Source organism: Ranitomeya imitator, chromosome 7 (genome assembly GCF_032444005.1).
Source record: "Ranitomeya imitator isolate aRanImi1 chromosome 7, aRanImi1.pri, whole genome shotgun sequence".
Lineage (NCBI taxonomy): Eukaryota > Metazoa > Chordata > Amphibia > Anura > Dendrobatidae > Ranitomeya > Ranitomeya imitator.
The window spans coordinates 79774472-79801347 of NC_091288.1; the positions used below are offsets into that span (position 1 = coordinate 79774472).

Below are 26876 nucleotides of genomic sequence, written 5' to 3' on the forward strand. Positions count from 1 at the left end.
ACAGAATTTATTGACCTAAATTTACCACTAACATGAAGCCCAATATGTCACGAAAAAACAATCTCAGAACCGCTAGGATCCATTGAAGCGTTCCTGAGTTATTACCTCATGAAGGGACACTGGTCAGAATTGCAAAAAACGGCAAGGTCTTTAAGGTCAAAATAGGCTGGGTCATGAAGGGGTTAATTATAACCTGTGTTTTAAACATCTTTTCTGGCAAAATTATTGTCGCGGTGTGACTCGACCCAACTGATGGTCGGTCAGCTAATGGCACAATACACATACAACGGGGATGGTATAGGTGAGAGGAAGGCCCTACCCGTAGGTAATGAGGAATGGTCATTACCTGAGCTCAAACCTGAGCCTGACCCTGAACTCCCCTAACGCCCTATGCGGGTCCTTCCCCCTGACGCCATCAGGATCCCTCGTCCCTAGTAGTCACCTATTATTGCCCTGGCTAGTGCACTGGCCGGCAAGGAACACTAGCCTCACCTCTGCAGATAATACAGACAGGGGAAAGTGGCAAACACTGAAGGGACAAGGTAACAAAAACACCACACTTAGCTTATGAACACCGCTGCTAAGCTCCACACCACAGATAACAACAGCAACTGAACTCCAAACACTAGATGTGGCTGCCACCAGAGCGCTGCTCCTGTTAGGCTGGTCTCCAGAATGGAACTGTATCACCAACAGTCAGCTGATGCATCAGGTGACCTTTTAAAGGATGGCGGGAGTGGTCACCACCTACATCAGCTGACCCTGCAGCACTGCAGTAACATCAGATTGCCAGCGGGGGAAAGAAACTGACATTAACCCCAATGGTCCAAAAGGAAAAAAGTTTTAAAAAGAGTAGAACCAGAGCTGCCACAAATCCAAAAATTGATCATAACAATTATATAATCACTCTAATCTTCTCCCCCTGTTTTATAACCTCCTGCAGACTGGACTGCATTTTCATGGTGACAGGTTCCCTTCAAACACTACTTAACAATTTAAAGGCATTGTCCAGTACCTTGATATTAATGACCTATTGCAAAAGTTCTTCAAAATCTGATTGGCTGGAGTTCAACACAAAACACCCCAACCGATCAACCATTCATAGGCACTACAGCTCATATCCTGCTAAAGCAGGGATGAAAAACTCAAATATACAGAGGGCCACATTTAAAAACTAGGACAAAGTCGCAGGTCAACCTTGATATTTATTTAAAGAAAAGTCTGCAATAAAAGTCTACAACTGAGTAAGTTTTTCCTTATCATGAAATATAACCATAAACCTTTTCATATGGACACAAACTTAGAGGGGTTGTCCCACGAACAAGGTACATTTTAATTAATTGATCTTAAAAGTCAGATCATATAACCGGAGCATTGGGTATATCAGCCCCCAGAGCAGGGGCGTACATAAAAATGATCCCATATGGGGTCCCATTGCAAAAGATCTATGTGCCCGTCCCTCCTCCCAAAAAAAACAGTATTTGCTGGGGTCACAGAAGAGCTGCACTTTCCTTGTGCTCATTGTACGATGCCAACAAAAGTGCTCCCCAAACAGTTTTATACCCCCAACAGTGAATTCTTCCACAGTACGCTCCACATGTACATTATGGTGTCCCTAATGCACCCCCCCCCCACAACCAGCCCCCCTGGGAAGGTATGGTGACCCCAATAGAGTATGATGCCACAACTTTTATCCCCAAACAGCTCTCCACACAGTATAATGGGCCCCATATAGTCTTCCATACAGTGTAATGGGCCCCATATAGTCTTCCATACAGTGTAATGGGCCCCACATAGTACCCCATGCAGAATAAAGGGACCCACATATTCCTACATGCTGAATAGCCCCCACACTGCCTTCCATACAAAATAATGGGCCCCACATGGAGTTCCATACAGTATAATGGGCCCACATAGTCCTCCATACAGTATAATGGGCTTCATAATGAATGTATAATGTGAAAGAAAACTAAATTAACTAAAAAATACACATATTTGGTGTTGCAGTGTCTAGAATGACCCGACCTATAAAACTGACACACTATTTAGCCCCTTCAGTGAACTCTGTAAAAAAAATAACTAAAAAGTGGCAAAAAACTAAATGCATTCAAAAAGTCAAATGTAAATAAAAATGGTATCAATGAAAATGTCATATTGTCCCACAAACAAGAAGCCACAATACAGCTCCATCAGCTGAAAAATAAAAAAGTTATAGCTCTCAGAATACAGCGATGTAAAAATTACGGTATACTTTTTTCTATAAAATAGATTTTATTGTGCACGATAAATCTGCTTCTTTCTCCTCTTGGACTGATCATTCATTTTCCAAATTCTCAATTCATGGTTAAAATCTGTATTCAGTGAAGACTGATATATACATTGCTAAGCTAAAAGTTGACGGTTGCTACTGATAACTTCTATGCAGACAGGAGGGGATATGGGGGGAAGTTTAGCTCGGATGCTAGCTCTCCTGCTAACATATTATCAGTAGCAGCAGTCATTTCCCATTTCAGCAATGTAAAAACTGACTTCATTGAATACAGATTTTACCTGTGAATTCGTAATTTTGAGAATCAATGATCAGTCCAAGAGGAGAGAGAAGCAGATTTCTCTGAAACGATATTACAAAGTTGCTTATTTTCATGTGTACTATTGATTTATGAAATAAAAATTAAAACAACATTTACTCTCTAAGCTTCTTCTCGTTGCTTCTCTCAGCACACCCTGCTTGATCATTGTCTATTCAGAATTAGCTAGGGTGGTCTGTGTGTTATATGCACCTTATAGTATGCCATACTCAAACACAAATACTTTCAAGAACTATATTGTAACATTCAGCACCGCACTGTCTATTTTGTATGAAATTATGTTTCTATATAAACTGAAAGGAGATGTTTCATTGAAAGCATAAAACCAAATTCATCAAAACGTTTCTGATGGATGTAAAAAAGCTTTTTTAATCAAGATTCAAGAGAGCAAATATGAGAAACCTTGGGCGATAGCCTCTTTAGATACTGCAAAGGCTTTCGATTCAATGGAGTGGAAATTCTTGCAGCGTGTGCTTCTGAAATTTGGTTTCTCAGACAAATCTTGCAGGTGGATTGAACTACTTTATTATATGCCCAGAGCTAATATCCTTGTTAATGGCTTGCTATCGGACTATTTTGACTTGGGTAGGGGAACTAGACAGGGCTGCCCACTATCCCCAATGCACTTTGCTTTTGCAATCGAGCCAATTGCACTTGCAGTTAGACAGGACCCAGTAGTGGAGGGAATCAATATAAACTCTAGGGTGGGTAAAGTGGGAGTATATGCTGATGATTCGGGACTCTTTCTGGATAAAATAGAGCAATCTCTTCCAAGGGCAAATTACCTTAGTAATTGTTTTGGGGAGCTGTCTGGTCTTAAAATTAACTGGAGTAAGTCTGTGATTACGCAGTTCGTAGGCAACATAACTGTACCCGTGCCTTGTGGTTAACAGGTAAAATATATATAGAAAAAGCATCACTGCATAATATGCACACCATTCAAATAATAACAAATATACAAAGAAAAAATATATAATTTATTAATGCACTTAAAACACACCAAACAATAAATAAAACATACTTAAAAACCGACACAAAACATAACAGGTTGAATCATATACAAAATAAGGCAACCACCAAATCCTAACCTAACTGGCTCATATAATGGTATCCCATGCGGCCATAACAGGGTAGAAGCCACTAATAAGGGTCCAACAGGGGAAAGTAAGTGTATTCCCACAAATGCATGGCCTAGGCTAGATAGGAAACCAAAGTCCTAGAATAAACAGGACAAAGGAAAGGCAATCAGCCATATAAGCAGCACCAATAAAGACTCATAATGAGATCCCAAAGTGCATACAACCTGGTGTAAACCGATATCCCACGCGTATCGCCCGGCGAACCGGGCTTCCTCAGGGAGTGTGTGGAAAAGCGCAAATGTAGGGCTTATATACATACAACATAAATGACAAACAACATACCGGTGTGCAAGGCCCGGCCAACCGGAAGGAGCAGGAGAGTCGCGCGGTCATATGACATAGCAAGAGCTAATGGAACATAAGGCTGACACATCGCATACAGATGAAGCACCGCCTCCCATCAGGAGAACAAAAGAGCAGGCGCCTGCGCGGACACCCAATAGCAAGCCGCACAGACGCTGAGGCCGGCACCATGGGAACCAGCGGCACCCCAAGCTCCACCTCCCATAAGGAGAGTAGGAGAGCAAGCGCCTGCGCGGACATAAGATAACAAGCCGCACAGACGCTAAAGCCGGCACCATGGAGACCACACGGCACCCAAAGCAGGGCCAGCCGGGCGTGTCCACGGAGCCGGTGTGCCCGCAAAACTCCACCCCCAATCGGGACCCGGAGGAAACAAGCACCCATGTAAAAAAAAAAATAGAGAAACATGGATAGAGCGGTGACAAAAAACAATAACACCGCAAGAATAGCCTAGCCCCCAAGGTGGATATGTCCAAACAATAGCCCATGTGAAAGATCCCCAATAAATGGCTAAATCTAAAAATAGATAAGCCACCTTTATTTGGAAAGGTGATGAACAGGGGTGCAGCAAATTTATTGATGCTTTAAATAATAATGTACACAATATCATTCTAACGTACTCTTTTTCCTCTACGACAGTCTCCTTTCTGGACTTACAGGTTCTGGTCAGTGGCAATGAATTATCGACAAGGCTGTTTCGCAAGTCCACCGCGACCAATAGTCTATTAGACTATAGAAGTTTTCATCCTAAGCACACTAAAGATGGCGTTCCTATAGGGCAGTTCTTAAGGATTTGAAGGAATTGTACCTCTGATGAGGATTTCCGGATAGAGGCCCGTGGACTGACGGACCGATTCAGACAGCGACACTATCCTAAAAAGAGTATCTCTAAGGCCTTCCAACGTGCGGCAACCTATACACAAGAATCGTTATTGGAGCCTCGGAACAAGGTACGAGATGGCAAATCAAGGTTTATTACCAATTATAATGATAATTGGTCACAGATTCGATGTATCCTTCAAAAGCATTGGGATATTCTGGCCACTGATTTACATACGTCCTTGGTGGTAGGAGATCAACCCCTTCTTACAGCCAGGAGGGCCCCAAATTTTCGGGACCTGCTGACTAATAGTCATTATCAGAGACAGACGACTAGATTACACCGGGGTGTAGTGCTGCATGGATCCTTTGCCTGTGGTGATTGTAACATCTGCCCACATATGGCTCCGACTAGGGATTTTTTTATCAGCCCTAAAGATGGTAGCAAGCATAGACTACGCTCCTATATCAACTGTAAAACGTCGTATGTCATTTATGCTTTGATCTGCCCTTGTCAACATATCTATGTGGGCCAGACTTCCCAGGAGCTACGCCGTAGGACTCAAAAACATTTCTCTGCCATAAATCTGGCGGCTACGGACTCCGCTAAAGGGAAGGTGCTAACTCCGGTAGCTGCACATTATTTAGTCCATCATGGTGGCCGGGTGTTGAACACCAAAGTTGTAGGTCTGGAAAGGCTCCAACCATCTAATAGGGGGGGAGCCTATAAACGGTCCCTCTTACAAAAGGAGGCTCGCTGGATTTTTAATTTGGGTTCTGTTGACCCCGCAGGATTAAACGAAGAATTGCTTTTCACCGGATTCCTGGGCTAATGTGTCGCCGGACGTATATCTTTGGTTATCGGGAATTGGATATGGAGGATGTTTGCCTTATATCGTCTAAACATTTGGATTGGTACCTTGGAGCACGTATGGATTATGGACTGCCCTATGAGAGCTTCTCGTCTGGATTTCCGGATTGGTACCTTTAAGCACTCATGGATTATGGACTGCCCTATGAGAATGTTCCTCCAGCAGCCTGTGTATATTTGCTATACTGTTCTAGTTGATTCCTGCCTTGTTAGGTTATTTTTGGTTTAGGTGTGGTGTTTTATACTGTTTTATGTAGGCTTATTATGGCCTCTTTTATAGGTTATTACAGATACTTGGATGTTTGGGTCCTATTATTATATAGGTTTTTAGGACTGGCTCATTAGGTAGGTGGATAAGCCACTTTGGCTCTGGGATATTGTTAGCCTTTAGTACTGGCTCATTAGGCAGGTTAATGGCTTTCTATTCCATGCTGGGTTATTATTATTTTTATTTTTATTGTTTTTTTCATTTTTTTCTTTATATTATATTTATATGCTTTGAGCCCGCTCCACCTCTTTCCCCCCTCCCCCCTTTTGTGCCTTGGGTTATTATGCCCTACTGTACATGCCTTACTCATTCATGGAAATTGTAATAGCATTTTATACTAACATGTAGACCTTTATATTATGGGATGTTGTAAGATATAATAAAGTTGGTTTGAATCATTCTGGACTTATGCTCAATATATTTATATTGTGTGCTTTATATATGTGGCTGCTTGCGGTGAACTCTCCGGAGAGTGCTTGATGTATGATTGGATGTACATGGTATATGGTCTAAATAATCCCCTCTCCTCCTTGCCCTGGGGTCTATTGGGGTTATGCGTGCTCTCCCTTGCCCTTTGGTTTACATCTTATATATGCTATATTAGATCTTGGCTTATGGTTGCTATCTGGGTAGTATCAGGCAATCTGCCCATGTGTTTGTTATGGTCTCTATGGTGGCTTATCTATTTTTAGATTTAGCCATTTATTGGGGATCTTTCACATGGGCTATTGTTTGGACATATCCACCTTGGGGGCTAGGCTATTCTTGCGGTGTTATTGTTTTTTGTCACCGCTCTATCCATGTTTCTCTATTTTTTTTACATGGGTACTTGCTTCCTCCGGGTCCCGATTGGGGGCGGAGTTTTGCGGGCACACCGGCTCCGTGGACACGCCCGGCTGGCCCTGCTTTGGGTGCCGTGTGGTCTCCATGGTGCCGGCTTTAGCGTCTGTGCGGCTTGTTATCTTATGTCCGCGCAGGCGCTTGCTCTCCTACTCTCCTTATGGGAGGTGGAGCTTGGGGTGCCGCTGGTTCCCATGGTGCCGGCCTCAGCGTCTGTGCGGCTTGCTATTGGGTGTCCGCGCAGGCGCCTGCTCTTTTGTTCTCCTGATGGGAGGCGGTGCTTCATCTGTATGCGATGTGTCAGCCTTATGTTCCATTAGCTCTTGCTATGTCATATGACCGCGCGACTCTCCTGCTCCTTCCGGTTGGCCGGGCCTTGCACACCGGTATGTTGTTTGTCATTTATGTTGTATGTATATAAGCCCTACATTTGCGCTTTTCCACACACTCCCTGAGGAAGCCCGGTTCGCCGGGCGATACGCATGGGATATCGGTTTACACCAGGTTGTATGCACTTTGGGATCTCATTATGAGTCTTTATTGGTGCTGCTTATATGGCTGATTGCCTTTCCTTTGTCCTGTTTATTCTAGGACTTTGGTTTCCTATCTAGCCTAGGCCATGCATTTGTGGGAATACACTTACTTTCCCCTGTTGGACCCTTATTAGTGGCTTCTACCCTGTTATGGCCGCATGGGATACCATTATATGAGCCAGTTAGGTTAGGATTTGGTGGTTGCCTTATTTTGTATATGATTCAACCTGTTATGTTTTGTGTCGGTTTTTAAGTATGTTTTATTTATTGTTTGGTGTGTTTTAAGTGCATTAATAAATTATATATTTTTTCTTTGTATATTTGTTATTATTTGGATGGTGTGCATATTATGCAGTGATGCTTTTTCTATATATATTTTCTCTGGTTCTGTTTATTACTGCTCTTTGCACCCTCCTTACTTATGTCACATTTATATAGCTGTGCGCCTTGCCCCTATTCTAGTACTAGTTGTTTATACCCCCCTTGTGGTGGGTGTTTTCTTGAGGCTGCACGCGTTCTATTGTTGAACTACTATTATTATTGTGGGTAGTTCGTATATATTTTTTACGCCCATTATTTTGACCGGTTCTGTTTTTATAGTGGTGTGTGGTACGGCCGCTATGGATTGGGAGACTCGCGAGGCGGCTTGGCGAGCACAGTCGCAGAATGTATTTGCCTCAGGGGAACATATCACTCCCGACTCTGACTTCAATCAACTTTCATCTGAGATTACGGCAGCCCATCGAGCAGGCATCAGACTCTGGTGGAATATACGGAGTCTGGAAGAGTATGTTAAGACTAGTATTGTACCCCGGGGTTTAAGAGTGTCTATTTTTCCGGCTTGGGAACCTTCCCCTGATTTTCAAGTGACCTGGGAACAGGGATTGCTCAAATGTTCAGGCATTATTATTAATATGCTTTTGGAACACGATAGAAAACTTCTTGCGGATACTAAAGTCAGAATTAAGGAGTTGGAATTGAAATTGACTAAATTTGACGACATTACCCAGGTTCAGCCATTTAAGGTCAAGCTGAAGGGGACCCTGGATAAGTATGATAATGAGATCATGCTAAGAAAGAAATCTAAATTTTTAAGAGACCGCAATGATTTTGAGGCACAGAGGGCTTTCAAATGGAGACATCAGGGCAATCCAAGACAGGGCCCCTGCAGGGGCCCAAAAACCAAGGTGGATACGCGGTCCCTAACTTATATTTGTATTATCTGGCTGGTCAACAAGATGGACTTAATAATGCAAAAGCTCATCTTATGCATTTTTTTGGGTGGGAATACACCGTGGGCAATATTAGATGGTTCATCTAGACCACCCCATGGTTTGTTATTTGCGCATAGCTTAGCAATACTGGTTTGGCAAGAAAGTAAACGTATTTTGAAATTCCCCGATCAAATTGGAGAAATTCAGATATGGAATAATCCCCGAGTTCTCGCACCTTCAAAATTTACAGGACCCGGGTTTCTGGAAACAAAATGGAATAACAACACTTAATCAGTTTTTTGAAAATGAAAGTTTAGTATCATTCGAACAAATCCATGTCAGGTTCAGAATTCCCCACAGAGACTTTTATAGATATCTGCAACTGAGACAAGCCATGATGTACCAGTTCCCGTTTCCTAGAATGAGAATATCTAAATACCCACTGATAGGAGTATTATCAACTCAAGAACCTACAGGTGTGATATCCTTCCTCTATACCTTTTTGTTAAACTCTAAAATTGCACCCACTCAGCTCGCTGTAGACCGTAAATGGCGACACTTAATACCCTCTATCACTGATGATCAGTGGAGCGATATCCTGGAGGCACATACGATGGTGTCGCCAGCTGCAAATAACAAGTTAATACAATTGTATATTCTTCACCAATCCTATCTGACCCCAAGTAGATTACATAAATTTGGTAGAGGGGCAACTGATGAACGTCATAGGTGTGGGGAATCCGGGGCTGATTTCTGGCACGTTATTTGGAACTGTAGAATTATACAAAGATTTGGAGTGAGGTCATAGCTACATTGGAGCGGATAATGGGGATACCGATCAAATGTAGTCCAGAGTTGTGCTTCCTAGGTGCCGTGGATGAGGAGATGTAGGTCCACCATGATAGAATATTTCTTCGGGAAGTTCTATTTATGGCTAGGAAAGCGGTAGCGTTGAGGTGGAAGGGGGGAAGCTCCTTTGATTAATCAGTGGAAGAAACTAGTGAATGACATAATTCCTTATGAAAACATATTATACAGAAACAGAGGATGTCCCCAGAAATTTCAGAAGATTTGGGAAAGGTGGTGTAACTCGCCATTGACGCACTTGGCTCCGGGAGCTATGGTCTCTTCAATCTCGCGATATAGTCCCTGATGTAAATCCATTCTGGACCATGAAAGTGATGATTTATGTAGAATTAATAACACGTCTATTATAACCTGACCTGGTACGAGCTTAAAAACTTTTACAAAGACTTTGTTGATTAGGAAGTGCAATGCCTGGTAGAATATATTATACTGAAGGATATGTTTCATTTGTTTGTTTGCATACTTTATTATTGAAAGTATGATGTCATATCTATGTCAATGCGAATGTCGATACACGGATTATTTTGACGCTATGCTATGTTGCCATATGTTTGTTATCTTATTTTGTGGAATATTTCACTAAAAAGAGTTTAAAAAAAAAAAAGATGCAAGAGAGAATTGACATTTTTCATACAAAGGAATTAGGATGTGAATTTTTTTCTACATTTTGACTTTGAAAAGTCGAAAAATTTCTGAACGCAAAGCTGTTCAAAAATGTTATGACTTGACTTTTTCGTCCTGCTCCAACATGTATAACTAAGGCAAGATGGGGGTGTGATGGGGAATGGCGACTCTTCCCCCTCCACTTGTCTAATTCATGATGAGCGCAGGCATTCCTTACGCCACAAATCTTGTTCCAGTCTCAGACTGGAGTAAGATTTGTGATGGGGAGTACATGGAGGCGCTTGACACTTGGCGCTTCACACTTCACCTTGCACCCATATCAAGACTGGCATGAAAAGTGTCTGTCTTGATAAATCGGGGCCATAGTGTTTTCACAGTATTCTCATTAATTTTACTAAAAGGTAGTTCTCACTTGTGATCTTAGGCGAGACACCTCTCCTCTGCCGCCCAGCCTTCTGTTTGCTGAGGGGCAGTGTACTCCTAAAGATTGACAGTTCATACCAGATGCATAGTTGCTCAGCTGGTTCTTCAAACTGTGCACACTGGGATGCAGCTACCCGGATTATACATTCCAGCGAACAGGCCAGCTTTAGATCATTGCTTACAGTGCTTTATTGGAAAGAGCCTGAAAGCACTGCATATGCTCGGTCATGCTGCTACACTGCAGCAGTGGCTGGTAACCTAGACAACGAGGATTAAACAATAACAGTAAAAATCCCTATGTTCCTGTGAATGAAAATGATTTTTATTAATATTTAATTTGCAAACTTGTTTGATTTTATAAGCAGGGATGACACAGCATTTCTTCTTAATGATGTCAGACGTAAATTCAGTAGGCACAGAGACACAGGCTATTATCTTTATGTTGACTGTTTAGTTGATGGTTATTGTAACTTATTGTCTGTTATCTTTGCAAGGCAGGGACTCAGGGTCACTGAACAATGGAAGTTTGGTTAATATGTTGATTGACCTTTGGAAGAACACAGGTGGCTGAGTGGTTAAGGCGATTGTCAATAGAGCAGATCTGTGTTCTTCCAGCCATAGTCCCCTAAGGTGACATCCTGTAGAAAGTTCCTGGCTGTGGTTTTGTGAAGTTTCTGGACTCTCCCTTTTATATGGTTCACAACTATTGTCCTTCAAGCCACATCCAGAGGATGGCGTGATGAGATTAACTTGCATTGTTTGTGGATTTAATCAATTTGCATAGTTTTTTCTTCTTTGTTTTTCAAGTCAACAAGCTACAGGACCAACATAATGGTCAATAAAGATATTAAGCAAACATTCATTGTTCAATGATCCTGCAACCCTGGCTTGCAAAGACAGCAGACAATAAGTATCAGACAATAACTATCAACTGAAAGCCAACATAAAGATAATTGTCTATATCTCTGTGCCTACTGAATTTATGTCTCTCATCGCTAACAAGAAATGCTGTGTTGTACCACAAGCATATTGTAATTTACTGATTTTCTTTACTGATGTTGAGAAAACCATTTTAACGTCATTAAAATAAAATCTCACCGTAGCATCACTGAATAGTTAACAATTAAATGAGTAAATATTAGCCAAATGATATATAGCAACTGAATCATAAAATTCTCTTGTGCTAATGCTTGAAAATGAACAAGAAAATATCGTAAAGGGAACCTGTCATTTGATTCATGCTGCCTGAACCACAGACAGTATGAATAACACATCGGTTGAGTTAATGCAGTCATGTATGTTTTACTCTGAAAGGCTGCGGCATTTCAGAGAAAATATCCTTTGAAACGTCAGTCATGGACTATGCATGGCAGCTCCCGAATGGCTTCTCTCTGTTCTATCTCCTTTATTCACACATAGGGATAGGCCACTGGGGACAGATCTCTTAGGCTAGTCATCTGAGACGCATAGTCCTTGAATTACTTTTCAAATGATCTTCTCTGAAACACTAAGTCTAACATCCACGACTGTAATGATGCAGCTGGTATCCGATACATACAGCCTGTGGTTCGGGTAGCCTGAATCAGGTGACCGGTTCCCTTTAAGGTCATCCATGGAGTGCTTCAAAGCTATCAGCAATATATGGAAGAATTCTCTAATTTTGTTATAAAGTCTATAAGAAACAAACAAACAAAAAAAAGAGTATTTCTGAGAGTGACAGAGCGCAAAAACAGAAAAGAGACAATGAAGTGACTGTCTATAATGTGGTGATCACACAATGCTGTCAAGCATCATTACTTGGATCCTGTTCTGTGTAGATTGTAAGCTCTTATGAGCCGATATCGTTTGTACATGTCCCCTAATTGTAAATTGCTGCGGCATATGTTGGCGCCATGTAAGTAAAAATCATTATTATGTTTGCGCATTTCTGTTGCAGCCTTTTAATCTTATTTGATGAGTTCTCCCGTTTCCACTAGTTTCCATCAGTTTACCCATCAGAATAAAGGCTCATACACTCAGCAGATTTTTGCCGTATGAGAAAAACGGACCGAGCTTCATCAGTTTCTTCAGATTTTCACCAGAGTTTGGTCAGAGTTTCAACGTTTTTTTCACTGATGAGAAAAAAAAAATTCTCCACCTTCAAGCTCATTCACACATCCATGTACGAGAAAATCGTACCGATTATTCTGATCAGTCTTGGATCAGAGTTTGATCAGAGTGTGGTCCGAGTGTCATCGTTTTTTCTCGTACGTGGAGAAATAATAAAAAACAGTTTCTCCACTTTTCTATAGCTGTTCGATTTTTTTCACGGATCTATTGACTTGCATTGAAATTTTTAATCAGACGCTTGGATCAAAATCAGAAGTTTCCGCGATTTCCCTATGCACCACTCGGGCCGCAAAAAATGGTGGTTATGTGAATGGCCCCATAGCATAATCTATCTGTGAAAAACATGGATAGCATTCGTACGTAAAATTTAGATGTCTGAATCAGACCCTCTCCTTTGGCATCCCATTTTTTTTTTTACTTGCGTTGCTGATTTTGACGTGCCAATCGGATCAATATCAGACAAGTCTGACGATTTTGCATGAACCACTCAGTTCGAGGAAAACATCTGACAATCTGGCATGTGAGCAGCCCTATAGATTGACACAGGTATGAGTGCAAGCCGTGAAAAAAACGGATAGCATTTGTAAGAGAAAAACTGTGTGAATGAGCCCTTAGTATAGGTGTCCATGTTTATTGGGTGAAAACCAATCCTACAAAAACTTATGACAATGGCAAAATATCGATGTAAGATGTAAAGGATGGTAAACAGATGCAAGTGATGGTAAATATACCATAGGTCAGTACCAACCGTTTCATAGGAGCTGAGCAGTTTTTTCTGCACATCAGGTATGGTTCCTAAGGATTCCAGATAAGGGTAACTGTCTTTCATGATGAGGTTCACAGACGGCGTGCTGCCACTATTCACCAGCCGTGATGCGAGGGACAACATACACTGCTTGAGGCTGGAGCTGGTAGGGAGTCCACAGAGCTCCTTCAGGGACACCAGAGCATTCTACCGTAGAAAAAATAAGAAGCAAATCAACACAAGAGCAAATACCACCAACCATTGTTTTGTCTACCATAGACTGGCTTCTTAGTGTTAACAAAAAGTTTGACAGTCATTGAAAGGGGTTGTCCGACATTACGGTACAAGTCTGCAGTCACTTTGCGTGGATTCTCCGCTGCCGACGGCAGAAGTGTCGAACACGTGACCACAACAATGTGCATACATGCCGTCACTTGCCAACTAGACTGACGCAGCCTCGCTTAATGCAAGTGCATTGAATGAGGGCAGACATGTCTAGTTGGAAAGTAGCAGGAAGTCTGCAAATCGGATACTTGCAGTCACATCACCGCCCGCTCCCGCGAGCTGTGAGGATTCACAAGTCTGCAGTCATATAGAGTGACTGCAGACTTGTACCCTAAGTCTGGAGCACACTTAACTAGAGTATTATTTACTGAAAGAATTTGGCCAATTTCCCTTTACCTTTCGTTTCACTTTTTCTTTACACCGATCTTTTTTACTTCAGTTCTTACATAGAACAGCATTTTTAGTGGCCAAATATTTTTTCTGTTATTTTTTTAATACTTTATTTTGAATTTTTTCCTTGTTTTGTCCCCCAATCGGCTCCATACAGTATTATTGTTTTATAATTAACCATTAGTAATTCTGGCCTCTATGCTGTAATAATGTTCTGAGGATGCACATGCAGTTGAAAGGAAACGCTGATATCGGCAGCCCCTGGGGCAGGCCACGATCGTCTCAGAGGTCTAAAGGCCACACAATGGTGCCTGGGGGACACATGTTTGAGTCCCCCTGATCAATATCTTACCTGGTTTCACTCTTAGGCCGGGGTCACACTTGTGAGTGCAATGCGAGAAACTCGCGCGAGTCTCTCGCCTCAATACCTAGCACTCAGGACCGGAGCGTTCAGCTACATAGAAATACATGTAACTGCACGCTCCAGTCCCAAGTGCAGGTGGCAGTGCCGGGTATTGAGGCGAGGGACTCGCAAGTGTGACCCCGGCCTTAAATAACAAAAAAAGTACATTTCCAGGAGCAATATCTAAGGTTTTGGCCAGCACTGGTTTACATAAAAACATACATTAAATATCACCTGTCACCAGGTTAAAAGTGACCAAATTTGCTCTTCTAAAATTTCTGCTGCTCCTCTAGGCATTCAGGTTTTTCTTTTTCTAAATCCATCATGCCGTTCCAGGGGCCTTTTTAATTAGTATATACAATATGCTAATTTTCAAGGTCTTTAACTCACAGGGTTCGCTGGGGGCGTATCTTTAGGCTGCTCTGCATATTCACACTGTAAGCACCGCCCCCTTGTGAAACACCATTAAATTAGTTTATTGGCTGCATAAATAAAAAGGTCCACATCTCTGAAACCGTCTGGCGTGTTTAATAAAAAATGGTGAAAACAATTCGATAAAAAATACTGCGGAGGAGCAAGTAGAAAACTAGAGCAAACACTGGCCACTTTTGACCTGATGGCAGGTCTCATTTTATGAAATATGTGTTTAGACTGAGTTTACTATTGTCAATTATTAGACTAAAATTGGTAGTTTGTGTCATTGCATTTGCATACTAATTGTTTTGCTCACTGCAGGGGCAGTGGGATTGGCTAAAGCCTTGATAATGAAAACTGGTATTATTATTGATGACTCTTAGATCTCTGGCACAATTATACTTTTATGTGCTGCAAATAAAACCATCTGCATTCAAAGCTTATGTTACATGGAGCAACTACGGATCAATGAGTAAAATGTAACATCTTTTAAAAGTATTTTTAAATATATATATTTTTAAGGGAATTCATCATCAGGTAATTTCTATATAGTATGAAAAAGTAGTGTGATGTAGGGTAAGAGACCCTGATTCCAGTGATTTGTATTGGGCTCCTTAAAATCTAGCACTGCTCTGAATGCTGAGCTCTTAATAACACCGCCCACACCACTAATTGGCTGGTTTCTGTGTGCACAGTGCATAGGCAAGAAGCTGCCAATCAGTAGGGAACGCAGGGTTACATAGAGAAGGAGGTCTACATGGTAAGAAACAACTAGTCCTCTAGTAATAATCTGATGATAAAACACTGATTTTATTGCAACAACTGGCAGCCAGTAAATGACATTAGTGCAATCAGGGTCTCTACACCTACATTATGCTGCTCTCAGATAAAATAGGAAAAATCTAACATATCCTCGTTAGCTATTAGTACCAATAAGTATGCTTAAAGGGCTGTGATCAAAAGAAAATCACTAGACTAGAAAAAGTATGAGAATAATTGAGATTGTTCTTAAGAGATTTTGTTGTGGTTTTAGTTGACAATGAAATATGGTCAAAGTTAGAAAATGTGGTCAAATGAAAAAATAATCCCCCGCCATACCCATCAGGGGTGTAAAAATCGCGGTCGCGGAAGGAATGATAGCGACCGAGTCCATCCTGCAGGGGGTCCGCCCCAAATTCAGCCGGATGTGAATCACGCTAGATGCTGGCAGTGAGATCTGGTGACCTGGATAGACACAAAAGTCTTACCATAGCTCTCGAGGACGCCGGTTCTAACCTCCTTCATCTTTTTTTGGTTTATGTGCATGACATTGCTTACGATTGAGAAGAGTCTCTGCTAACGCTCACTTGGGTGCAGAGGAAATTGGCAAATAAACTTTACAAGCTAGTATCTACGCAATGGAGATGACAAAGAAAAAAAACTATTTTTATTCTGATATTCAGCCACTTGATCATAGTATGGTAAGTTTAGCATGTCCTTTATAATGAATAATCAAACAAATTAACTAAACCCAATAAGCGCACCTTACCTGCATGTTTTCTCGGACATCTGTGGCTTCCCTCAGAGGATGAACAGCAAGTTTAAAGATGTCATCCAAAACTTTAAGGCCAGTGTTTCTTAGCATTGTGTAATCCCTGGCTTTTTTCCCTATCCTTGCAGATAATCCACGCTTTTGAGCCTTTCCTCCTCCTGCTCTGTTGGTAATTGCAATGTGAACAAACAATTTAGCATGTTCCATTGTGTCTCCGACAAAAGAGCGTAGCGGCACATGTCTGTATCCAGGCTGTAAACACTCAATGGGTGTAGTATACTGGCCAATAAATTCATCCCCAATGTAGTCATCGTCAAGAACCATAAAGCGCACCATGGCTAACTCTGGGAGGTTTACCTGAAATTCAAAGCTTTCATCAAAAATTGGGTTGTCACCATTTTGTTGCATTGTTTTAGTCCTTTGTTCTGCACAATCGGCGGGGATGCCATGAATTTCAATACACACATATGGGTCAATTACATCCCCTTTCGCACATGCTCCTTTTGGTTTAGGGAAATTTTGTCCACTGATAATTTTGATGTGAAGAACCTGAGGGGATACACCAGGCACTACACCTTTAGTGTTCGCACTAAAATACGACACTTGATCGCGCATAATGGATGGTCGAAGAATATACCCACAGCCCCCATTTTGAAGGAACCAGCCGATGGTGAGATCCATCATTGGACCTGGAGTTTGAAAATTCATAGCCACAATCTGACAACCACAATTCCAATAATCCTGCGGATTCATATTACTTGAGTCTATTCTCATTGGACTTGGATAAACCCTTGTTAAAAACTTTTTATTGTAGTTTACAAAGTCTTCTGGATACTCGTTAGCAATCCGACTAGCTTGGCTCTCACTAAAAGAACAGATTTCACCATAACTTTGGTTTTTCATGGAGACATCAAAATCTTTGTACTGCACCGATTTGCAAATTGATACTAAATCTGATAGCTCTCTACAAAGTTTGATCAATCTCTGTTCTCCAAAATAATCTTCTGACATTCTTCGAGACATTTCGGCCTCCTCATCTTCATCGGTTACTTCTCCTTCTAAGAGGTCAAAATCAGATGGCAGCTTTTTACCTTTTACAATAATCTTTTTCTTAAGTTTTTCAGGAGATGGAAGGTAGGAATCTGCTGGCAAAGTCGTTTCTGTGTAGAGTTTACTCCCAAAGATCTTCTTTATATGTTGCACCATTACCTTTTGCTGTTGTATAGAGCAGTGGTTGCCAATGCAAAGTATAAGAGGATACTCAGAGGAGACGAAGGCATATTTGTTAATTACTTCAATAACGTTACGAAAGGCTAATGGTGAGGTCATGCTATTTCGGTTGCAAATGATTGGCTCGTTATCTGGTCCATCACTGACATCAAGCTCAATGCTTCTGCAAGCCATTTTCAGCGCCCTCACATATCCATTAATATCTGCTGGACCCCTAAATTGGTCTTCAATTAAGTAAGTATTGTGGGAGGCGTTGATATAATAGTGCGACAATGGTTGTGTCATGTCCTGGCTAACCTTTTTATGAACAGGATCAAATATATCACATTCCTGGGACAAAAGATACTTCGTAAAACCATCAATGGTAAGAAAACCCTTCAAGCATCCTTCTTGAGTAAGCTCATACTCTTGTATTATGTCCAAGCACATATCTTCTGTTACCTGAGTCATCCCTTGCTCAGACTCTAAGAACAATAGTAGATCGTTTGCATCTAGGTACTCTTTATTTTTGGAAATTTGTACAAGAAGAAAATACACTTCGGGTCTTGTACATAGTTCACTAAAAGCTTCACAGAATTCTTCTTTGGTCACCCTGGTGGTAAGTTTTTCTTTGCTCTTCTGGATTTCTTTAAACTTTAACCTAACCTTTGTTTCTTTAATAGCAGGAGAAAGCTGTTTGATCAGTTCAACTGCCGTATCTTCTAACATAATGCCATTCCCGTCTACATCTGCGGCATCAAAGATAGATTTTAACCAGGTAAATCTGGGTGTATTTTGCCCACCTTCTACCAAATCCAATGATTGCTTGCTATGAGAGACTAGATATCTTAGACCTGAGACCCAAATATTGGCCACGTCAGCGGAATTAGCCACCAGGTCTAAAGACTCATAATTCTCTCCATGAATTATTGAAAATGCACTGTCCTCACAAATTTGGTCTGCCAGTCCATTGTTCCTGAATGTTTCCGTGTTTTTGCCAAGTCGTATTTCTTTGATGGCAGAAATGTCCAACTTGGCCTTTTCGAGATCTTTTTTAGAAGGCTCCCAACGTAAAGCCTGCAAATCAGCATCAAGTGTGAAAAAACGGCTGTAGATGCGAGAGTTTGGACGCACTTTCTTTAATTCACAACCTCCTTGCATAAAACTGATGCAATCGCTGGCGCTGCTTATTTTCTTCTCCGATGGCATGCTGCTAAACGATACCGTTTTCTTTCTGCCAGGTTTTTGGTTTGCAGGGTCCTACAGGAAAAAAAGAAAGTCTATAAGACTCAAAAATGTTACTTTGATAAGGTCACCAAATACTGTACGCCATGCAGTAGTGTAACGTGAACAGACAGTTTTTTGTGGGAGAGACACTCAATGGGTACCATTACTTTTGAAGGAGATTCTAAAGAATTAATGCTTTCTAAAGGGGGCATCGATACATGGTTAGGGGGCACAACACTTTCTCTGCCCCAGGTACTAAACACTACGCCATGGATCCTATATATTAAGTAAAAAACATAAACAATTTGCAACGCTTTTACTAGAATCAATAGGAACATTTCATGGCCCTAACGAGCAGACACTCCATTTTTAAGGCACTTGCAGTAAATTTTGTGGAATATCTATTAAAGTTTTACCAGTTAATTAAAAGGCATGAGGTATAGAGAACACAGTAAGGCTGCAGACCTGCTGCAGTACATTACCCATTTATTATTACTTATGTTCCTGCTCCTATTCTACTTAACATGTGCTATAATTCTTGTAGATAATGAATTTGTACCACCATAAACTAGTATTGAACAGGTATTAATGGAGACGCAGCAGCAATAAGGTTAGTGCCAAACATATTGTACAACAGTATTATAGAGATAGCTGACATATACACATGGAAGAGTTACTTATAATTGATAGATGTTAAAGGGAACCTGTCAGCAGGAAGTTCATACCCCCCATCCTCAAACTATTTATATGTGCATGTAGCTCTTTCAAAGACAAGTCCAGCAATAAGTTTACATAACCAGTCTGCTCCTCTATTACTGAGAAATCAGTATTTGTATTGATATGAAAATGAGGCTGAATAACTAATTACAGATTTAAAACCTTTGTCACTGTGTGACTTCAGGGAAAGGAGCATCACTCAAGCAGGAGGCGGCGATGCTGGGAAAGTAATAGAGCTGGAGTGACAGAGGCATCAGATCTACAAATAACTCTTCAGCCTCATATTGCATACAAAATCAAACTCGGATTTCTCAGTAATGGAGAAACGTACTGACCATGAAAAGGTATTACTGTACGTGTTTTTGAAACAGCTACAAGCACATATAATGAATTTGAGGTGGAAAATCCTGATGACACTTTCCCTTAAAAAGCTGAAAACAATTCTCCAAGGAGACATACATGGCCACGAGTGAAAACAAATCCTTCAAATCCATCCCTTCTACTATCAATACCTTATCTAATGGATTATATTCATGGTAGGATCTGGAGCTGAGCTAGTTTACATCACTGAATTCTAGACATTTGTTGGACATTGAGTTATGTAAGAGTCCCAAAAAAGGAGACTAAAGGGACCAGCATTGGGCTTTAGAAGCCCCTTGTGATGTCCCTGGTCATATATCATGAGTCATGACCATCATCAGTCAAACTCGGACTACTGTTTATCTTTAGATTTAGCAGTAGCGATAAATTCTCAAGCTCTGGGCTCCCTGGAAGATTTTCCTTACATAGAAGAAATGGTTTGGTTAATATTTTATCTTCATTGCATAAAACAGATTATAAAGAGATCAGCATGCTTTTTGAGGAAAAGTATACAACATGTCAGTGATAAATGGAGGGATAAAGATTCTCATAGCAAATAATATTCAGTGGTCTTTTATTCCAAGCTAGAAAATCAATCTTCTGGGTGTTCACCTCCAAAGTCTACAATTCATCTACTCCACTAATCTAACACAAACATCCAATAAGTGGGACATGGTTGGTTGTTTTTTTTAACCCATTAGGACATTGGCAAGCAGAGCATTTAGCCATAGCCCACAATTCTGGAAAAGCAGTAGATGCCAGCTTAGGCCAAGCTCACGTCTATACAGTGTGTTCTGCTGGATGTATACACCGGTATTGCTAAAAACTGTACTCAAACTATTTGGCAACTTGCCCATCGACTAAACTGGTCAAGGAGTAATTTAAAAAAATATATTTTAACTACGCTTTGGCAGGTTTATGTTGTTTTGCTTTTTTTTTTTTTAATATGGGGGGAGGTACAGCAAAATGTAGATGACCACATTTACCTGATCCCCCCACCTTGCCTCCCAAAAAATGTATAGTTTTTGGATTTCTCCATTATATTATTCTACATACAGTAGAATAATGGTAATAATGGGAAGATTTTGACCAAATAAAGAGGTGTCGTATCCCAATGAGCCATGATTTGAAGTACTGTACCCAACATTCTAAATTCCAAATGGTCTCCAAATAATAATTAAATTCACTGTCTAATCCAACTGGAATAACATTATTAAAATGGAACTTTTATCGTTAATTTTAAAACAAATAAGTGTGGATTCACAACACCATATAAAAGCTAGGTCCTGTGTAACATAACAGTGCAGGATAATAAAAAATCAACCTATCATAACTGATATGTGGTTATTTAACCGGATTTATAAATGTCGAGAACTAAAAATAACATAGTCACTCCTATATTATTTATCTTAGTTAGGACTGAGTATGCTATTTTCTGATAATAGCTGATAATGATATAGTCCCTTCTATCTGATAGCAATATTATCCAAGTGAGTAGTCTTCATTTGGCAACCATCCTAACTAAGATTGACCAGTGGCCAATAACCCAAAAGAAATAGGACTGATTAGATACAATCTTCCCTATGCTGGACGATCAGAAAAACTATCTTGTGGATGAACAGGATAGTAACTAAAGGCAATGAGTGCTCAACAGATGACCACTGACTAATCAGCTGGTAAGAGAGCCAACTAATACCCTGAGAGATAAGCCCTAAGTACAGAAATACCAGTTACGATAGGTTGATCCTTTATTACCAACTGCTTTGTTAGGTGTTATACAAGAGATAGTTTTTATGTGGTGTCTTGAATCCATACATTTTAATAATATTACTCCAATTGGATTAGACACTGAACTGCACTTATCAATCTGACTCCAGGTTTCGTGTTCTCCCACCCGATGCTGTATTGTGGTTCATTGGCATTTTATGAAATTGGCTATAGTGTATACATGCATGATTGAAAAAGAAGAAAAGGATTCTGAGCGCAATGGCAACAGGGATGAACGTAAATGTGATTACAAAGCTGCAAATATTTCTGGGGAATACAAATAAACTGACAGTCAAGTCTTCAGTTTTCATGTTCGATTTTTGTAAATCAAATGTAATAAAAGTAAAGTTAAATAGTAAAACTAGAAATAAAAATTAATACAGTCTATAAGTCACAATTAGAAAGAGGCAAAACAATAACAATTTATATCACTGTTTAGCGCCTTGTCAAAACAGGAATTTAGGTTTTGTTCATAACCGGTCTGCAGCTTCTGCCTCCAATGCTTTGGCAAGTGAAGTGCTAACATCGGCACTGAATGAACCTGAAGCCTATGGGGTTCTACCAAGGTGTTGGTTGTTAGAGACTTTCCTTCCATTCTAGGTCTTTACATAATTGACATATTCATCTCTGGACCACAGACCAGAAGAACAAACTGTTTATCACGGGGAGGTCTGGGTGTTGAATCAGTAGTGTAGCGATTCTGAGGATAGGCATGGTGATGCAACGCATCAACATCTTCTTTAGCTCTTTCTTTGTCCTGGAAGCCCCATCAAAAATCTACATTCTCATCTACTGGCTGAAAATATGAAGCCACATCACTGCAACCACTGAGCCATGAAATAGCAAAGTTCAAATCCAGGTTACAGAAAGTCGATTCTTGCGCTGTATAACGTTCTAAAGTGAATCCGCCACATTGATGTCTTAATACAGACACTGGTGCATACAGCTCAACCCAGAGCCCGGATCAGGGGACAAAGGCAAGGCTGCTCTTATCAGCTTCAAAACATTATGCATTCCAACCCAAGGCTCCACATTAGTTTTGGGGGCTGTTTATTAAGTGAACCTTCACACTTTATGAAAGCATACAGTCATGGCCAAAAGTATTGACACCCCTGCAATTCTGTCAGATAATACTCATTTTCTTCCTGAAAATGATTGCAAACACAAATTATTTGGTATTATTACCTTCATTTAATTTGTCTTAAATGAAAAAAACACAAAAGAGAATGAAGCAAAAAGCAAAACATTGATCATTTCACACAAAACTCCAAAAATGGGCCAGACAAAACTATTGGCACCCTCAGCCTAATACTTGGTTGCACAACCTTTAGCCAAAATAACTGCGACCAACCGCTTCCGGTAACCATCAATGAGTTTCTTACAATGCTCTGCTGGAATTTTAGACCATTCTTCTTTGGCAAACTGCTCCAGGTCCCTGATATTTGAAGGGTGCCTTCTCCAAACTGCCATTTTTAGATCTGTCCACAGGTGTTCTATGGGATTCAGGTCTGGACTCATTGCTGGCCACCTTAGAAGTCTCCAGTGCTTTCTCTCAAACCATTTTCTAGTGCTTTTTGAAGTGTGTTTTGGGTCATTGTCCTGCTGGAAGACCCATGACCTCTGAGGGAGACCTAGCTTTCTCACACTGGTCCCTACATTATGCTGCAAAATTTGTTGGTAGTCTTCAGACTTCATAATGCCATACACACGGTCAAGCAGTCCAGTGCCAGAGGCAGCAAAGCAACCCCAAAACATCAGGGAACCTCCGCCATGTTTGGCTGTAGGGACCGTGTTCTTTTCTTTGAATGCCTCTTTTTTTCTCCTGTAAACTCTATGTTGATGCCTTTGCCCAAAAAGCTCTACTTTTGTCTCATCTGACCAGAGAACATTCTTCCAAAACATTTCAGGCTACAACATTTTGGCAAACTCCAGCCTGGTTTTTTTATGTCTCGGGGTAAGAAATGAGGTCTTCCTGGGTCTCCTACCATACAGTCCCTTTTCATTCAGATGCCGATGGATAGTATGGGTTGACACTGCTGTACCCTCGGACTGCAGGGCAGCTTGAACTTGTTTGGATGTTAGTCGAGGTTCTTTATCCAACATCCGCACAATCTTGTGTTGAAATCTCTTGTCAATTTTTCTTTTCTGTCCACAACTAGGGAGGTTAGCCACAGTGCCATGGGCTTTAAACTTCTTGATGACACTGCTCACGGTAGACACAGGAACATTCAGGTCTTTGGAGATGGACTTGTAGCCTTGAGATTGCTCATGCTTCCTCAAAATTTGGTTTCTTAAGTACTCAGACAGTTCTTTGGTCTTCTTTCTTTTCTCCATGCTCAATGTGGTACACACAAGGACACAGGACAGAGGTTGAGTCAACTTTAATCCATGTCAACTGGCTGCAAGTGTGATTTAGGTATTGCCAGCACCTGTTAGGTGCCACAGGTGTTACAGGTGCTGTTCATTACACAAATTAGAGAAGCATCACATGATTTTTCCAACACTGCCAATACTTTTGTCCACCCCCTTTTTTATGTTTGGTGTGGAATTATATCCAATTTGGCTTTAGGACAATTCTTTTTGTGTTTTTTTCATTTAAGACAAATTAAATGAAGATAATAATGCCAAATAATTTGTGTTTGCAATCATTTTCAGGAAGAAAATGAGTACTATCTGACAAAATTGCAGGGGTGTCAATACTTTTGGCCATGACTGTATAGTCATTGGGTCAAAGTATGCAGTATAGGAAACAAACACATTTTTGCCTAATTGATTGGTCAGAAGATTTTGGTTCCATTCTTTCATGACATAGTAGTGGTGTTTATTACAGTGATCTACTCAGCTGTTAGACTTGTAATGTGGACAGCACATCCCATAATGCCAGAAACTACCAGATGTACTGGCAAATTGGAGGGATTAAAAAAGAAATCATTAGTCTAGTGATTGCCCATTCTTTTTTATCATCAGCCGAAAATTCTCATTTATTAGCAGTACTTCTAGACTGCCAATTTTGCATGTGTTCCCACTTACAAAAAATGGAGAGATGTGTAATTTTTATTGTATTTATTGTACGTATACTCAGCACGGTGGCTCAGAGGGGCAGCACGGTGGCTCAGTGGATAGCACTGCAGCCTTGCAGCGCTGGAGTCCTGGTTTCAAACTCCACCAAGGACAACATCTGCAAGGAGTTTGTATGTTCTCTCCGTGTTTACGTGGGTTTCTTCCGAGCACAGAGGTTTCTAGCCACATTCCAAAGACATACTGATAGGAAATTTAGATTGTGAGCCCCATTGGGGATAGCGACAATAATGTGTGCAAAACTGTAAAGCGCTGCGGAATATGTTAGCACTATATAAAAATAAAGATTATTATTATTATAAATGAGAGACAGAATCTAAAAAAAAAAAAAAAATCACATTATATGATTTTTAAATAATGAAATTGCAATATATTGCATGAAATAAGTATTTGATCAACTAACAACCAGCAAGAATTCTGGTTCTCACAGACCTATCAGTTTTTTTTTTAAGAAGCCCTCCTACTCTGCACTCATTACCTGTATTAATTGCAGCTGTTTGAACTCATTACCTGTGTAAAAGACACCTGTCTACACACTAAATCACACTCCAACCCCTCCAACATGGTCAAAACCAAAGAGCTATCTAAGGACACCAAGGACAAAACTGTAGACATGTACAAGGTTGAGATGAGCTACAGGACAATAGTTAAGCTGCTTGGTGAGAAGGCAACAACTGTTGGCACAATTAAAAACGGAAAACGGAAGAAACACAAGGTGACTGTCAATCTTCATCGGTATGGGGTTCCATATAAGATCCTGCCTCGTATGGTAAGAATGATTCTGAGAAAGGTCAGGAATCAGCCCAGAACTACACGGGAGGACAACACGAAACTACACAGTCAATGACCTGAAGAGAGCTGGGACCTTAATCTCAAACATTACCATTAGTAACACACTACACCGTCATGGATTAAAATCTTTCAGGGCACTAAAGGTCTCCTTGCTCATGCCAGCACATGTCCAGGCCCGTTTGAAGTTCGCTAATGACCATCTAGATGATCCAGAGGAGGCATGGGAGAAGCTCACATAGTCAGGTGAGCCAAAAATAGAACTTTTTGGTATCAACTCTGTTAGGAGTCGAGTTCCCGCCGCTGCACAGGGGGAATCTCGAACCATGTCTGCTGCGGTCTCCCATTCTGCATTGGCCGCAGTGGAGCCTGCTCAGCGGAGACGTCGGTCCCAGCGTCACACTGAATCTGATACTGTGCAAAGGGTTACTGCTGCCTCTCCAGGCTTTACTATTGTACCCTGCACTGGTCTGCGGCGAGCAGGCTTTTCTGGGACTAAGTCCTGCTTTGCACACACTGAGCATGCCCAGGGCAAGATCTCTCAGTGGAGATCAAGGGTCACATGCTCAGGTACTGCAGCAACTTCCATTGGTCCTCCAGGAAAGCCCTGTACCTGATCAAGTTCTGTGGCAGCCTTCCATTGGTCCTTCTTGGAAGGTCCTGTAGGTGCTACAGCTATAAAGGGTTCTCATGACCGCACGGCCATGCGCTAGTGTCAATTTATGTATGAGCTCAGCACCAGTGTGGTCATGTTTTGTATGCAGTCAGGGACCCGGCTGAAATAAGCCCCTAGAATGCTGGCACCTCCGGCAAGGAGTTTCATCTTTGCATTTGACTGCATGACCACCATCTGCTCTACTAAGTAGCTGTGTGCCTCTGTGAGCCAAACAGGGCACAGCGTTATCTTTGCTAACAGACTCTGTGAAGTAACAGAATCTGTTTATACCACTATATAGTACTGCTATATCTAACTGCAGGTGCTTTCCTGCACGGTGGATCCTGAGTTGCGAACGCACCAATTTCCTCTAATAAATATATATTCGGTGCGTTCCGCCAACCCTAAAAAACTCCACTTGCCATATTTGAAGGAAGGAAAAGGATGAGTACGACCGCAAGAACACCATCCCAACCGTGAAGCATGGTGGGGGAAACAACATACTTTGGGGGTGCTTTCTGCAAAGTGGACAGGACGACTGCCGTATTGAAGGGAGGAAGGCTGGAGTCATGAATCGCAAGATTTTGGCCAACAACCTCCTTCCTTCAGTAAGAGCATTGAAGATGGGTCGTGGTTGGGTCTTTCAGCATGACAATGACCTGAAACACACAGCTAGGGCAACTATGGAGTGGCTCCGTAAGAAGAATT

The 26876-nt window shown here is 41.1% G+C and overlaps 1 protein-coding gene across 2 annotated transcripts in view; it reads right to left on the reverse strand.

Moving 5' to 3' along the window:
- The window catches only part of PLCL1 (phospholipase C like 1 (inactive)), a 394318-nt gene that overhangs the window by 116112 nt on the left and 251330 nt on the right, over positions 1-26876 (reverse strand). For both annotated transcript variants that reach the window (XM_069733546.1, XM_069733547.1), the window contains exons 2-3: positions 16364-18835; positions 13347-13550 (exon numbers count right to left, since the gene is read on the reverse strand). In XM_069733546.1, the coding sequence (XP_069589647.1) occupies positions 13347-13550; positions 16364-18835 (2676 nt within the window). The remainder of the gene's footprint in view (positions 1-13346; positions 13551-16363; positions 18836-26876) is intronic.